Source organism: Nesoenas mayeri (assembly GCF_963082525.1).
Source record: "Nesoenas mayeri genome assembly, chromosome: 2".
Taxonomy (NCBI): Eukaryota; Metazoa; Chordata; class Aves; order Columbiformes; family Columbidae; genus Nesoenas; species Nesoenas mayeri.
In genome coordinates, this window is record NC_137543.1 from 39,400,283 (window position 1) to 39,416,284 (window position 16,002).

Consider the following 16,002-nt stretch of genomic DNA (forward strand, 5'->3'; position numbering starts at 1 on the left):
CTCCCACCTCCCCTTTTAATCTTGTATCCTTGACATTTTTATAACCCTGCATTTATTTTACCAACTGCTGAAATCCCTTATGTGTAGAGAAGTTTCCGCTTTACGACTTAGACCCTTCCTCATTCCCTGACTCCTATTTTCCAATTGTATGTGCCCTTGACTTTAAAAAAAAAAAAAAAAATGTATTTGTGCCATGGCCTCGATTTTCTTTACAAAGAAAATGAAGTGCCATATGCTGAGAAAAAAGTTACTGCTTAGATAAATATTTAAAAGTTGACATTTCCCACCTTATACAGCAACTTTGTGTATATTCGTTATGATAGCTCCTAGAAGTGCTAGCTTTGCAAAATTAACTAGTCTGAAACAAAGTTGCATTTTTTAGCATCTAAGATTTTTTGTTTTGTTTTAGAGTAAGTTGTGTTTTGGTTGGTCCTTTAATATAGATTTCCCCTTATTTTTTCAGATACTTAAAGCTTCAAAAGAAAAGTCCCTACATCAGGAGGACCAGCCCTAACCATACGCTACAAAAGGGGAGCAGATGGTTGTAATAAATCTTATGATGTAATTACCAAGCAGTTCAGGGTTTGGGGAGCGAACACTAAGATATTGTAACGGGGTTGTAGCCAACTGTCATTTTAGTAAGCTTTTTTAACACTTGGATGTTTAATTTACATTCCTGTCTGATTTTTTTTTTTTTGGTCAAGTTTAGTGAATTCATTATTTTTCTTCTGTGTTTGTGGCAGAGTTGCAACTTCGAGCTGCGTTTCATATGTGCTGTTCAAGCAATTGTTAATATTCTATTTATAATGTAGCAGCAAGTACATTTTTTCAGATTTTAATATATATCTTTTGTTGTGGATTCATACAGTATGTACAGAGCAGTTTGGTCAAACAAGACATATAATATTATGGATTTCTAAATGTTTTATAACTGCGGATATAGCATACAGCCTAACTGCGTTTTATTGAAAACACTAATCAGGTGCACACTCTGCTGTGAAAGGTCTTTGCACTGATGTTATGTCAACAGTTACACTACATGAATTTCAGGTGATTTTTAAAATAGTATAACAAAGATACAAAATGTATAGGTTTAATTCATACTAGTAAAAGGGCAGATTGCTAAATCACTTTTTTTCAGAAACCCTTTATGTGTGAATTAGAACTTTTTATTTATGCGCATTTGGTTTTTAAAGCAAAAAAGTCTAGAAAGTACATAATAGCCTGGCAGAGAGCTAGTATAGATTGTAACAAAACTGAGTTGCTGGGATTGAGTTGGGTAAAATTCTTCTAGTTTACCTACCATTGTAATAATCTCAAAGCTGGATTTAGTAAGTTTTATATTCAGTGAATGATTTTAAAAGTCAAATTTGCATAAATACATGACTTGCAAATTTTTTTTAAACACTTTGGAAATTCAACCTTAGGAAAAATACGGTATCAAAATGTAAGACCTACAATCATAAAAGCTCTTGTAAATGGTACGTCTGAGTTTAGACTTTGAATGATGTAGAATTTTAATATAACAGGTGTACTTTTTACCTGTTCTGTGCTGCTGTTCCACAATCAAGAATATGGAATTTATTCTTTGCTGTTTTGCATGTGTTCCTTCTTGGCTCAGGAATAATTGCTGTAATTTTAGGAAATTGCCAAGCCTGGTATGGGAGCTTAGAAGAAATAAAATAAGATACATTTTTAAGAAGAAAAATCAATTTGGTAACCCTAACAGTGGTTGCCTTTTGATTGATAGGGAGATTTAAAATGTCTGTAACACTCTTTTGAAGTCAGATTTTTAGTTGTTCATGTTTATAGTGAAAGGGGCATCATAAGTGCTTGCATTTTTTTGTTTGTGTTTTCAGTAAGACTTTACATCAGTGAGTGTTACATCTGATCAACAAAATAGATGTCCCAAAGTGATTGCTTTAGCCTTTTCAGGAAAGCAATAATTATCTTAGACTGTGATGTGCTTTGGGATGGGGTATTCTAGTAAAATTACCTGTGATTGTGAATTCCAGAGCAATAATTTTTAAAAAGCCATATTTTGTGAGGAGGCTTAGGAATAACTTTAGAATGGTGAATGGAGGACTTTTTATATAACAGTGGCAGCCTATTTGTAGAATTATGGGACTGTGAGAGTATATTATGCTGTGATCAAATTTTAAGTGTTTTGTAACTGGTTATGTGATTTGACGTGCTTCATGTTTACAAAAATATGCCAAGCTGAGCAAGGTCAAGAGGACTATTAAAAAAAAATGTATATTTAATCTGTTTTAATGTTTGACTGCAATAAAACACAGAAGAATAACTTTGTCTTTCTAGTGTCATTATTTTTTCCAAAATGTAGTATATATTAAATATGAGAATAACTATTTGCCTCAGCCACTAATTAATATTGTTATTTTTCAAAGTAATAATTTTGAATGTATAAAATATATTTGAAAGTATTATTTACAAAGAGCTAGAATTATAACAAATGGAAGTAATTTTTAGTTCTGGGTGTCATTATGTGAAGGAAATGGGCATTACTCTACAATCTGTGTCTTCCATAACTATATTATGCTGCTTCTTGTGGAGTATTTGCTATTCTGCAACCAATTTGGCCTGAATTTTGCCCATAATACGTAATTTTGATTTGTAATTTAAAATGGATAAGATATCACTCTTTTAACAAAGGTGAATTTGTGAAGAAAGTACAATATCTACCTTTTGTAGAGAAATATTCTAGATTATGGTCCATAGTTTAAATAAGAAGTTTAGTAAGGGTATTTTGTCTGTGCGGTTCTCTGTTTGAAAAAAAAAATCTTCTTTGACCTTTTCAGTTTTCAAACACCTCCATATTTTTATGATGAAATACTGATGAATAAATAAAGAGTTTAAAAAAAAAATCAAAAGATTACATATTTCTTTCTGGTTTTACATTGCTACATTGTTTCTTCCTATATCTTAATGAATCTATGAAATCTTGTATTCAGTTGCATTTCTGGAAATCACAGGAAGAAATACCAATAAAGCAAAAAGAGTAGAATACTAAAGGTTTATTTCAGTATTGAAAATTTAGTACCATTTTAAGTTAGTTTTTCACGTGCTCAGTAATTGAAAAGATATCATAATCATGAACTGTTCTTTCTAAGAAGTAAAGAAAATGGATAAGATTTGGTATTGGAAAGACACTGGAAATTGTCACGTTTTTCCCGAACATCATTTTGTAATTTTACATGTTTCAAAAATTACATAAATAACAAATTTTATTGTAAATTTATGTTATCGATTGGGACTGATGTAAAATCTACAAGGTATGAATGACATTTTAGTCGTGACTCGGGTCATTGTCACAAGAACTCACAAATATTTAGACAGATTGTAATATGAAAAATAAGTATTATTTCTACTAGAAACCTTCTTGAGAATACCTGGTGCATGTTATGCAGCAATATCAGTCCTAGCCTGTAGAGACGGGTTAAAACAGATTTGTTTGTGATTTTCATCTAGGTTTGTTTTGCTGGAAACAGAGAAATTGAATAAAGGAGGCGAGTAATTTGAAGAGCTAAGAAAATGTTTTTGTTTGAGCTATGATTGGTTTAAGGTGATGATAAAATAGTTTTAAGATTTACTATCATGTCCCTGTCTTTGAGACAGCATGCTTTTAAATCTTTTCACAAATAGCATAATTACAACTATTTGCACCAAAAAAAGGTGGGGGATCAGTGTGGAGGGAATGAAGTGGTATGTGCTGAATATATGATGCTGAAGCAAATTCTGAGTTTATTATGGTGAGAGCTGAGAGGAACAAGGTCTTTGGAGCTACCAAGCTCAAGTTGTGATGAATTTCAAAAGTGGCAGCTTAGAAGGAGAAGCTGGAGTATCTAAAGATCGTTAGAGGGGCTTTGGTGAAATCACTGGCAGCTAATTTAGCAGAATACAGGTTGAAAAATGTCTGAGAGAGAGCTTGGAGAGTTGATCCCAGTACACAAACAGCTATAGGGAACTGTAGGTTGTATGTTGCATGAGCCATAAAGGACTGTGAAGGCTGGACAAGAAGAGGGAGACAGGAGCAGGCTTTTGGAATCATGAACTTGTACCTTGTTCTTCCTGCAATGGAAAAGAAGTTGTAGCAATAACATGAGTGTCCAAGATGGGTGGAATAGGGTCGCTCAGTGACCTGAGGGGATTAGAGAGAAGAGGTCAGGTATATCAGTGTTGCTGATAAAGGAAAAGATACAGGGAAAATGGGTGGCTTGGTAGCGTGCTCTACCATGGTTTACTATTCTGTAATGAACTCTTCATGTGCTTTGAGCTGGTAAAAATATAAGTAATATGAGTATATAACTATTCTGTGTCTCATCTGGAGCTGCATTGTTGCTTTTTTTTTTTTAAATACAGTATTTCTGGTAACATACAGATGGATATAACCATTTTATTTGTTGTGTGGTAGGCACAAAAAAATAAAAAGGCCAGTATTTTAGCACATACTGAACAATGCTTTCATTAATATACTGTTATGGTAATAATACTCCTTCTCCAAGTTATGCAGTAGTACATAACTGATTCTCTATAGATCTTTTTTGTAATTTCTTTCAGTTTAATTGACAGTCTGGATTTTATGATGTAAATGGAGAGGTGAAGTACTTTAAATGTGACCATATTTATTTAATTTACCATATCAGTAATCGAATTAATACTCATTCTGTCTTGTGTTGAATAGAAAAAATTGAGTTGTACTGCCTGCACTTTCAGTAGAATAATAGCAGTAGTCAGCTTGTAGTAAAGGGTGAAATTAGAATGTGAAATCGTTTGACTTCATGTGTGTGCATAACCCAGTTTCTCCATGAAAAAAATAAATGTTTTTCAGTATTGTTGCATGGTTTATTTTATTGACAATATAATGCTTCTGAGCAGTCAGTTTAAAAAATGGTGAACACTGAGTATTCTGACAAGATGTCTCTGACTTAGAAATTAAATAAAATCTTTTATATATATATAAACGAATACATCAAAGTTAAAGAGCTTATGTTAGAGAGGAAAATAACTGTAACTAAAAAGCCAACTGACCTCTTAAGTATACTTTATTAATTTTATTGGGAGGAAATATTGGAAACTTATTGGGATGAAACTGGAAACAGAGATGATTTAAAATTGTGAGGCAAGATGCTTTAAATATTATAGAGTAGGGCAGGATCAAAAAGTGTTTAGAGAGGAGAAAAGATGGAGAAGACAAGCCTATTTGTGTATTTACCACCTTCATGATATACATTATTTTGGTACAGTGTGTCATCTGAATTTTGCTACAGGCTCTTTTGTGCTCCTTTAACATTTACTTGTACATTTTAGTTATTTACAAAACAGCTGAGTTAAATTATTTAAAAAGTTGAAGTAAGACAAAGGCTTCCAAGTGCTCAAGTCGCTTCTGAAAATGAGACAAATCTCAACTGATTTTCAGTTTATTTACACTTTAATCAACTACGTATGTTAAGCTAGTGTTCCCAAGAGTTTTAAATTAGTGAACATTTGTTTTTCTTGCAAAATAGCTTGCATCATAAGTAGATTGCTAAAACCTACCAAATATCTAAAGGGGAAAGCTTATTAAATGTTTTGTGAACCAATTATGTAATATTAGAAGCAACTACAGAGAGAACCTTTTATGTAACTACAGTTCAGACACCAATCTACAGTTCCTTTAAAAAAGAAACAAAAAAGTCCTGTTGGCCCAATTACCTTTTGAGTGTAAGCTCTAATTTTATTGTATCTCTTTCTAATCATATATTTTTAACAAGAAGTTTCTTTCATTGAAATTATATTTTTAATATTTTAGGGAAAAGTGAAAAAGAAATTGAAGAAGACAAAGCAGAAAAAGGTAAGTCTGAAAGTAACATTCTGTTCTTCTGAAATTCAAAAGTCTGCTTTCTGGGAGGACTGATTTAAATTGGATTAAATAGTATTGAATTTTAGCTCCTGCACATCCTATATAGATAAACCACAATTGAATAAGCATCTAGAGTGCATCTGCTTTTGTAAGTAAACACACAGGCATTCCCAAAGTTGATAACTATATTCCTCTCATTTGTTGTCACAGATTGCTGTTAAAAACTTCTGCTATCTCAGGAGCAGAATGCTCGGTGTTGTAATCTGAGTGCAGGACTCTGGAGGTCATGGCTTCACCCACCTCCTCCAGTGTCTGTGGTCAAGAAGCACCCTGGCCTGCCCAGCCCCAAAAGCTGGGTTCAGCACTGCCCAATAGGGGGGCTGGGCATGGCCTGCTGCGGTGAGCTTGGGGAGAAGGTGTTACTAAAATCAGTCTTTGTCAGCTACACTGTTTACCCAGTAAGGATTTCTGTCTGGCTTAGTTTGGGTAGAATCATAGCGTAGTTTGGGTCAAAAGGGGCCTTCAAAGGTCATCTAGACCAACCCCTCTGCAATGAGCAGGGACATCTTCAACTAGATCAGGTTGCTCAGAGCCCCATCCAGTCTGGCCTTGAACATCTCCAGGGATGGGGCATCTACCACCTCTCTGGGCAACCTGGGCCAGTGTTTCACCACCCTCATTGTAAAAAATTTCTTCCTCATTTGTAGCCTGAATCTCCCCTATTTTAGTTTAAAACCATTAGCCTTTGTCCTGTCACAAAAGGCCCTGCTAAAAAGTCTGTCCCCATCTTTCTCATAGGCTCCTTTTAAGTACAAAAAGGCCACAATAAGGTCTCCACAGGCTGAACAACCCCAACTCTCTCAGCCTGTCCTCACAGGAGAGGTGTTCCAGGCCTCTGATCGTTTTTATGGCCTCCTCTGGACCCTCTCCAACAGGAACACAGAGAGGCAGGTTTGGTGGAGAAGAAGGGAGGTTTTGCGAAGAGCACAGTGAGTCTCTCCTCCCTGGGCTGACACTGGTGCTGGCCCTGTTCATTCCCTGTCACTGGATGAAGGTTGCCCAGCCTCCTTCACTGGGATCCCGGTTTGTACCTGCCCCAGACACATCACTCCAGTGGTCAGTACACAAAACCCTCCATACCTGAGCCTGCATCGTTCTCACTTGGGTATGACCTGCAGAATAGTGCCTGTCTGAGGTAGCTCCATCACAGCTTCCAGATGGAGGAAAAGGGTTTCAGTGACTCTGCTGGCAACTTCTGCTCCTTTTTTGTTCTTTGTTCCCATTTCTCTATGTGGCTATTATTTTCTATTTGAGTACTTAGCAATGCTAATTTAATTATCTTTTGATAAGGTTTATTTTTTTATATATTTGTATTTTAACTATAAGTTTCTACGACTGGCAAACTTTTAAAATATTTTGAGTATTCAATATGTCAAATGTAAGCATTACATTTAAAAAAGTAAATATATTGTTAGCCAGTTTCCTTGGAAAGCAAGGCAATTATATCCATATTACTATTTATAAAAAGGATAGATTTGGCAGGAAATGCCTTACTGCACTGGGCTTACATACTTAACAGTAGAAAAAATCTACCATTGAGTGACCTGTTGAATGTCCAGTGTGGATAAAAAGCATTCATAGGTAAAAATACTAGCTTGTTTAGGAAAACAAAAATGTACAGATTTACTATTGTGCAACTTTATTTACCAGAACTGTTAAGACAAGTTTAGGACTTGAAAGTGGTGGAGCCAGTTTCCTTCTGCACCCAAAGTGCTGTGCGTTTTTTATTCCTTTTTAATCACTGAGCAGTTAAACAAATGTTTCTGCTGTGTCCTGCTATTGCAGATTACAGGGCTTCTATAAATTGGAAAAAGGGTGAGATTTGTCTTTCAGGTTAAATTGATAAAATATTGCATCCTATATGGAAGAAAACCCTGCATTTTTTATGAAACTTGTTTATAGCTAAACTGCTTGTGTGGTTTTCATACAAGTTGCATTTTGTTGAACTGTTCGTTTTCATCATTGGAACTGTTCAAGTTTTCACTTTCAATAAAAGTGTCCAGCTATAGATATTGAAGGCATAGAAAATGACTTATAGTACTATAGAATTGGTTTATTTTAAATTACCCTGATAAGATGCAGCAATAAATTGATGTGCAATGTATCTTTAAAAATACTGTACTAGGACTGTCTGGTATATGTAGAAAACTCAGAAATCTAAAGAGCTGGGAGTTTGAAAAGCCATGTTTGCCTTGAATTTAGGGATTGCTTATGATTCTGACAATGCACAGAGATATATGTGCAAGTCTCTGTTTTTCAGACATTTGGACCTAAAAGCTCCAAAAAGCCTCTGTGCGGAAACTGTTTACAGTTTCGAGTGGATCTTCAACATTAACATTTTTCACTGCCGCAGTCTTCCTAGTACTTTGTTAGCAAAATGTCTCAAATTCTGTAGATTTCAGTTTTTAGTAATATTTAGTTAAGTTTATTAAAAGTTTCACCAAAACCTCTTCTGTATTAACAGAAACTCCTCTGGAAACTCTCTAAAGAAACAAAAACTAAATTAATCTAGTTTGGAATGTATTGTTACTTCAAGTTTTCTTTCTTATATTTAATTGAGAAGGATTTTTTTGTCTTCTGTGTAAGAATGTGATCAGACTTTATACTTAAGTAATTTAAATAGGATGGATGTTTCAGGTAACATCTGAGAAATAAATCTTCAAAATTTTTCACAATTAGTACAATCCAGGTCATACACACCACATCCATAAGATGTCTTTCTGTATGAGGTGGTTTTACTTGTTTTTGATCACATAGGCTAACAAAATTTAAATTTAAGTAAGGAGCTTCATTTTTCTACTTTGGCTTATATGAGCACATATTGAATATTCATTTATATTGGTGAAGAATGGATGTAAAAACTGGAACAATTAATTTGCTGTAATGAACATTTTGCTTACACACAGTGAACATCAGCATAGGTAATTACGATAATATTTTTTACTTTTCAAAACTGGTAAAACATGAAAGTGAAAATGAATGCCATTTGGTTGGAGCACTCAGTTCTGTTGCATCAGGGGCAGAGGTATTCGTAAGCCAGGCTTAGGACAATGTCATTCCACTAGTGGCTCTGCAAGTGTCCCTCTGATACCAGGGTCAACATTTGCCTTAGTTTACTCTTGGTATTTACTGTTGAGCAAGATATATAGGATTCCACTGTGGTACTAGTAGAGATCTAACCTGTATAACCTATTGAAGCTAAATGTAGTTTTTTGCTATATATGAGGTGTCAGCTAAATTCCATTGAGAACCTTGACCAGAGTTCCACTGGCTGTAGAAAGAGCTTCCATGCTTAGCTCACCTCAAGTTCCACCCTTGCAAGCTCAGCTTTTAATGATATAAATACTACTTATTGATTTACTTCTATATTTAATTGTAGCCTGCATCAAATATGAGCTGTGGGCAAAATGATGAATGTCGTACTTCATGGAAGTGTAGTTCTCAAAGTCTAAAACTGCTGCATAACACCATGCAGAGTGAAATGTGTCGGTGTTAGAATATCAGTGTGTATTTTTGTACAGAAACTCAATGAAGACATTTATTTTTGGTCTTGTCAAAGGCTTGCTTGGTTCTTGCCTTTGAATGAAGCCAAAAGTGTTCATGATGAGAGGAAGAGGTAAATGATGGAAATAACATGACAAAAATAAAATTATCATTCTGCGATTGTTTCTTATGATCACCATCTAACCAGCCAATAGTAATTTCAGACAGAAAACCCTGTAGAATACTTTTTTACTGCAAGGGAAATTGTTCGGGAATTACTGCAGCTAAAGATTTATTACAGTCATTAGATTCCACAGCTTTATTAGTCCCTAAAATGCCTCAGTTTTTTATTATCTGATTGCTTCCTCAGATAAGTTGATTATAGAGGTTTTGTCAGTTCTACCAGTACAGTTTGGAAAGATCTTTTAATTATTGTAGTGCTACTGGCTTTAAATTGTCTAGATGCAGGTACTTGTTTTTAAACCTTCTAAGTTATCATTTATAGAAGCCCATAAAACAAGTGGATCACTTAACACTATCTGTATCTCACCTAATGAGCTTCCCAAGCAACAGGACGATGACAGGAGGTTTTAATCATCATCAAATTCCCATTCAGGTGCCCACTGAGAGGCAGCACAATTTAAAAAAACTAATTTGGGTAATGATATGGGGCTAGTATGAAGAGGAAGGAGAATTATTTGAGCAAGTTTTGAATTCCGGGTAAAAGCAGTTGGTCTGCTAATGTGTAGGGATGTTTTTCAGACCACAACTGAAACTTGGGAAATGGAGCTGGGAAGGCTGCAGTGAGGTGAGGGGACAGGGGGAATTAGTGAAACAGAAGGTCACAAAATTCATTGGAAAACTTCTACAGACCTTGATCATTGGTATCTACTTACTACTGTCTTTCAAGGCGCCCATCCACAAGTTGCCAAAGACATTATTACTGAATTTGTATCACAGCAGGGCTTAGAAGGGTGTTTAGAAGACAAAGCCTATGGCTCCCTGGAAATTGCTTCCTTACATCCTGACAGTTTAAGATGGAGAAGTGGGAGGAGGAGTAACTGTGAGACTTCATCACATGAGGAGGTTTTTATTTCCGATTAGATTTAGAGGTGGCACCACCCACTTGTCTATTTCTGTCAACAAGGGAGACAAATAAGGAGACATAATTATATAGTTATAAGCTCTACAGTTATATAGTTATAGCTTTTATTTAAAACTTAAATAAAGTTTCTCTGCTAACAGAAAGCACGACACACAGTCAGTGCAGCTGGATTGTTCCAGTGTAGTTTTCTGTTCAAAAACACAGGACCATGTGTTCTCAAGGCAGCTGTGAAGACCATCATTTATCTTGTATCCTTATGCCTTAGAAAGCAATTAACTAAAAGGCAGAGTCCTCACTGCTTTCTGTTTTGCGTGCCAGTGGCAGTAGCTGCAAGATAGAGAATCATAGAATGATAGAATGTCCCAAGTTAGAAGGGACCCACAAGGATCATCGAGTCCAACTCCTGTCCCTGAATATGACAACCCCACAGTTCACACCACGTGTCTGAGGGTGTTGTCCAGTCTCTTCTTGAACACTGTCAGGCTTGGGGCTGTGACACCTCCCTGGGGAGCCTGTTCCAGTGTCCACCACCCTCTGGGTGAAGAACCTTTTCCTGGTGTCTGTGACTCTCATAGTCACAGAGGAGGCTACTGCTCCTCTCCATTGACTGAATCCTACAGCATTAGTTTCCAAACATTAAAGCAAGACAGTTTAGCCTATGTGGAAGGCACCCTTCCTCCCAGGCCTCCCAGTCAGACAAAGCAGGAGGTTAGTCATCACTATCGGTGCACAGGAGAGGTCCGAGGTGCCAGCTCCAGTGCCGTGGGTAGGCCTGCTCTCCCGCTCCAACACTGCTCCCAGGCTCTGGACATAAGAGAGGGAGCAGAGGGCCTAGGAAAGGAAATAGTTAATACTGAGAGCAAAAGATGGGGGAAGAGGAGAAAAGAGTGGCAAGAACGGGTGAAAAACTTGAGTCAGTCCCAGCTGAGGTTTCTTCCTGGCCACAGTTGCACATAAGCTGACAAGCTCACTGTTTGTGGTGTCCTTCTTCCTCACATCTGTCATGTCAGAATGAAATCACAGAATTGTAGAATGATCTACTCCCAACTTTTTACAGGGCACAGGACTGGGACACAATTTGTGCTATGTGTATGAAAGTGCCTCCTGTTTTTTGGAGACTAACACTAATTGTTCTGGGATTTTTAATAAGCACGGTATTATCTGCCACTTACTTTACTCAAGAACAGAACTACGTGTCCTCTGATCAGAGATCAGAGTATGTTAGCAAGGACAGAACAATTAATGCCGTTTGTTGTGCTGAAGGTACCTCATACTTTAAATGATCTTTTCAGAACACAACTAATAGAAACCTTTACAGTGTAGACCAGGGGTGTCAAACTCATTTTCACCGGGGGCCACATCAGCCTCCCAGTTGCCTTCATAAGACCCAAATGTAATTTTAGAACTGGATAAATGAAGGAGTAGTTACATTTATCCAGTCCCAAAATTACATCTGGCCCTTTGAAGGCAACTGGGAGGCTGATGTGGCCCCAGAGAAAATGAGTTTGACATACCTGCTGTAGACAATATCAGAGAACCACTTAAAAGTAATTTGCTATCTGTTAAAATGCCAAGTGCATGGTGTATCTTCAGGATTAAAAAAACCTCGTATTAATCATGAAAGATTTTGATAGTATTCAATATTTTTGTACACTTCTGGCTAAGGAAGTAGTAACTGTTTTGAGGTATCAGGCTGATGTCTAATCAGTCAGGTCAGCAGTGTTCGCTCTTGTGGGAGAATGAGGTTTTCCTTAGTATGGCTGATTGTTTTGTATTTCAGATTAAAATGTAAAATGGAGAGCTGACTTTTTTGTTCATTTTTCTTCTTCTGTGAGGGCTAGAGAAGATTCATTTACTTCATTACAGAAGTATTATTACCAATCATTTCTGAGATATTTTCACCCATTTGTTCTCTGTTGCTTTGGACTCATGGTCAGATGTAATGGAGTTTTTTTGCCATACATTAGTCAGAACTTTTTTTTAATATTTTTTTTTCATTGTTATTTCATGTAATCGGTTTGGATGCACTTACCACATTAACATAATTGGCTTACTTGGCCTTTTACACCAATTTCAAGCCTTGTGTTCTGCTCAGTTACAGAGGACCATACAGATGTTTCATCATTTGAGGACATTAGTCTAGAAATTCTAGAAAAGTTTAATTTCTTGCTTATTATTTCTTTAGGCAGCTTTTTGCCTTACAAGTGGTAAAGTATCCAGAAATTATACTTGTATTATAATTCTGTGAATAAAATCAACACAGAAGTTGCAAAATTATTTGCATGATGCTGTTTGTCTGGACAGTTACTTAGAAAAAGATAGATCTGCTTCAGATGGAGATTTTCAGAAGTAATTTTTATTAGTTTTATCAACCTTTTGTTTTTTATAGAAAAAGCTAAAAATAGTACCAGTAATTGAGATTACTTTTTAACACAAGGCACTGTTTTCTATCACTTACAGCTTTTCTAAAGTTTTACCGAGATCAAATTTTGCATTGGGAAAACTCATTTTATAAATGCCTTTCTGTAAACTGACTTCAGAAAGCTTCAAGGAAGAGATTCAGTAGCCTCTCAAGATGTACTTTGCACTGATTTCTTCAATTCTTCCCAGTGTTTAAACAAAACAAAACAAAAGCTTTTATTGCAAACTTAGTTTGTTTTTTTGTCTGCAAGAGCATGTAGTATTAATGACTACAAAACATTAGTTCACCCATTAGTTCACCATGATGCACATGGTGGCTAATAATCAGTGAAGAAACATTTGGCCACTAAATTTCATTATCCTTTCCCTGCCAAGTCCCTTTTTGCTTCTGTTATCTCCATTTGTCTCAAATCAGGTGGCATATTCTGCACTAGATGTTTAGACCTGAGCAGGATTTCCTCTGATGCTATTCCTTCACAGCTCTGAAACTTTCTGTGAGATCAGGTCCTGAAAGGAAGGAATGGACTGTTCTGATGATTCGAACAGCCTGCAGGAGTAAGAGTTAAACATCTAAGAGTAACATAAACAAGTGAGGAGAACAGCCTGGATGGGACTTGGTTCCAGATAGGACATGTGTATGTGGCTGCATGTGCTGGTGTGGTGTCCAAACTGCATTATATACAGTGGTCACGTATGCAGTCAGTGAAGCCTTCAGCTGACCACCTAGGAGGTGTTCACTTCATGCTGAACTCGCGTTTTGACTGTAGGCTTCATTGACTGTAGTGATTAGATTTCTAAGAATTACAGCAGAGTTTAAATGTCTGCATAGAAAAACTTAAATTTAGTTGCCTTAATTTTAAGTTGTCACTGCACGGGTGACATTCTCAATTGATGATTAAATGAATGGACTTTTAGCTACAGAGCAAAAAGCTGTGCCGTCAGGTATTGCTGCTGAGCCAAGCAGTTATATTGCCTCTTGTTCAGGCTGTGATAATTTGCAGGTAATTAACACAGCACTGTATCACATGTAGAAAGAGGTGAAGTGTTTCACAGAAAGTGATACTTAATGCTCCGTTAGCACCATTTGGTATGGGGCACATGTAATTCTGAGACAGCAGAGGGGGTTTGTTGCTTGCTTTCATCTTTCCTTGAGCCGCTCTTCTGACTCCTTACAGCCCTAAATCATTTTCTGAAGTAAGCAGCTGAGATGGAGAGTAGCAGTAGATGGTCAGTAACAGGGATGTGGGGCAAGGGAGTTTTGGGGAAAAGATCCTTGAAGGAGGGCATGAGCACAAGTGTGTGAAAGAAGATGGGTGCCTAAGAACCCAACAAAAAGAAGTAGCATGGAGTTTCTTATAAGACTTCTTCCTAGTTTGCTGCTTTGACAGTGGAGACTTTTCTTTGGGGGAGTCCTCAGAAATCCTGTGGCAGCAATTCTAGATAGAAATCCTATCCTTATATCCAATGCCATTACTGCAAATCTTCAGTATTATTCCTGCAAGATCATAGCATGATATATAAAATAATTATTACCATTTTAGTGCTCAAACAGATTTGGACTACAAATCACCCTAGCAGTTGTGTGATCAGGTATTACCTCAGCTATGTGGTGAAATCTGTAAGTCATTGACAAAAAATTACATGTTTTTTTCCTGTGAAAACAGATAAATTAACTTCTTTGTAACATTGAATTTAATATATTGGGTCACATCTGCTAAAAGATTATTACACTAGAAAGATGCAATGGATGATTTATTAAAATACCCCTACAGGGATATAGCAGGCTACCTGGTTAATACAGAGGAATGCTCGATAGTTACACTGAAAGCTCCCTGGTGAATCCTTTAACATAGGAGTAGAATGGGAGCTGAAAATGATTGCTCGTTATGTAATGTTTGCTGCATTATATTGGTGCCTAGCAGCTGAATAATATTTATGTTAACAGCTCCTTTCCAGCTTTTCTTATTGATCTCCTGCTGGTCTAAGAGCTGATATATAATTGTACTGAAAATGAGAAGATAATATTTATTTTGTAACGGAGGGTGCCAAAAAGGTTCTTCCAACACATCACTGGAGTCAGATACGAGGGGAAAGGTGTCACCTCTTTGTGCCACAGACTTGTAAGATTTTCATTCAGTTTTTCTTCTGAATTGTTTCTGTCTCATCTCCTCTTAATGTAAAAGGAATTAGGGAAACAGGCAGCAAGAGTTCCCTGATGGGTGGGAAAGCTTCTTTCCTTTGCCTTACTGAGTCTGAGAAGGACAAACAACTGTATGTCTTTCCATGAACACTGAAAGTTAGAAAGCTGACAAATACCTGTCCTCTCTTACTGAATATACAGTTTCTTTGTAACTGGCCAGGCTTAAATAAAGATTTTCATTCATGCTGTAAGAACTGAGAATTGACATTTGAGTCATGATTTACATAGTTTCTTTTATGTATAGCCTCCTACTTAGAGGAAAGGAAGAAACCATGTGTGTGGTGGTGATGTCCACCTGGAAGCTCCCCAGATCATGTACGCAGCACAACTGATATGCCTCAGTTTTCCTGTTAACAACAAATGACAGTTTCAAGTAGCAGCTGTGAGCTCAACCAACCTAAAAAGTCCTCAGGGACACTTGATTTTATTGGTTCCTTGGGCTGATTAACTTCTGGGTTCATCCATACCTAATGTGGAGCAAGCCAGGACTTAGAAATAGCACTGGTTTATTGAAAAACTGAGCTGGTGTATTTTTAAAAAAGGAAAAAAAAAAAAATAACCCACCAAACCTTTTGCATGTTATGGATTGTTCTTTTCAGGCCCAGTGATGCTATGTCAGAAACTTCTGACCATACTGGTCAGTCACTGTGAACTTACGGTCTGGGGTGGAGGAACTGTTGCTCTCGTGATGAGAGCTGGTTCTGTGAGTTTTGCTGGATTCAAGGGGTATGAACACTTGGAACAGAGCCAGTGCTGTGCTCCTTAATCATTGTCATCATTAACTGCATGAAAATGCCATAAATATATTGGTTTCCTATGAAATTGATAATATTAAAGTGAGAAATAGCAAGACTGGAATTGCCCACATATTGA

At 36.6% G+C, this 16,002-nt stretch overlaps 1 protein-coding gene across 1 annotated transcript in view; it reads left to right on the forward strand.

Annotated features, from left to right (window-relative positions):
- Window positions 1–16,002, forward strand: part of ASPH (aspartate beta-hydroxylase) — a gene marked incomplete at both ends in the record, with an annotated part of 107,232 nt that overhangs the window by 54,548 nt on the left and 36,682 nt on the right. Inside the window, one exon of the mRNA XM_080364128.1 lies at window positions 5,810–5,851. Within this exon, the coding sequence (XP_080220254.1) occupies window positions 5,810–5,851 (42 nt within the window). The remainder of the gene's footprint in view (window positions 1–5,809; window positions 5,852–16,002) is intronic.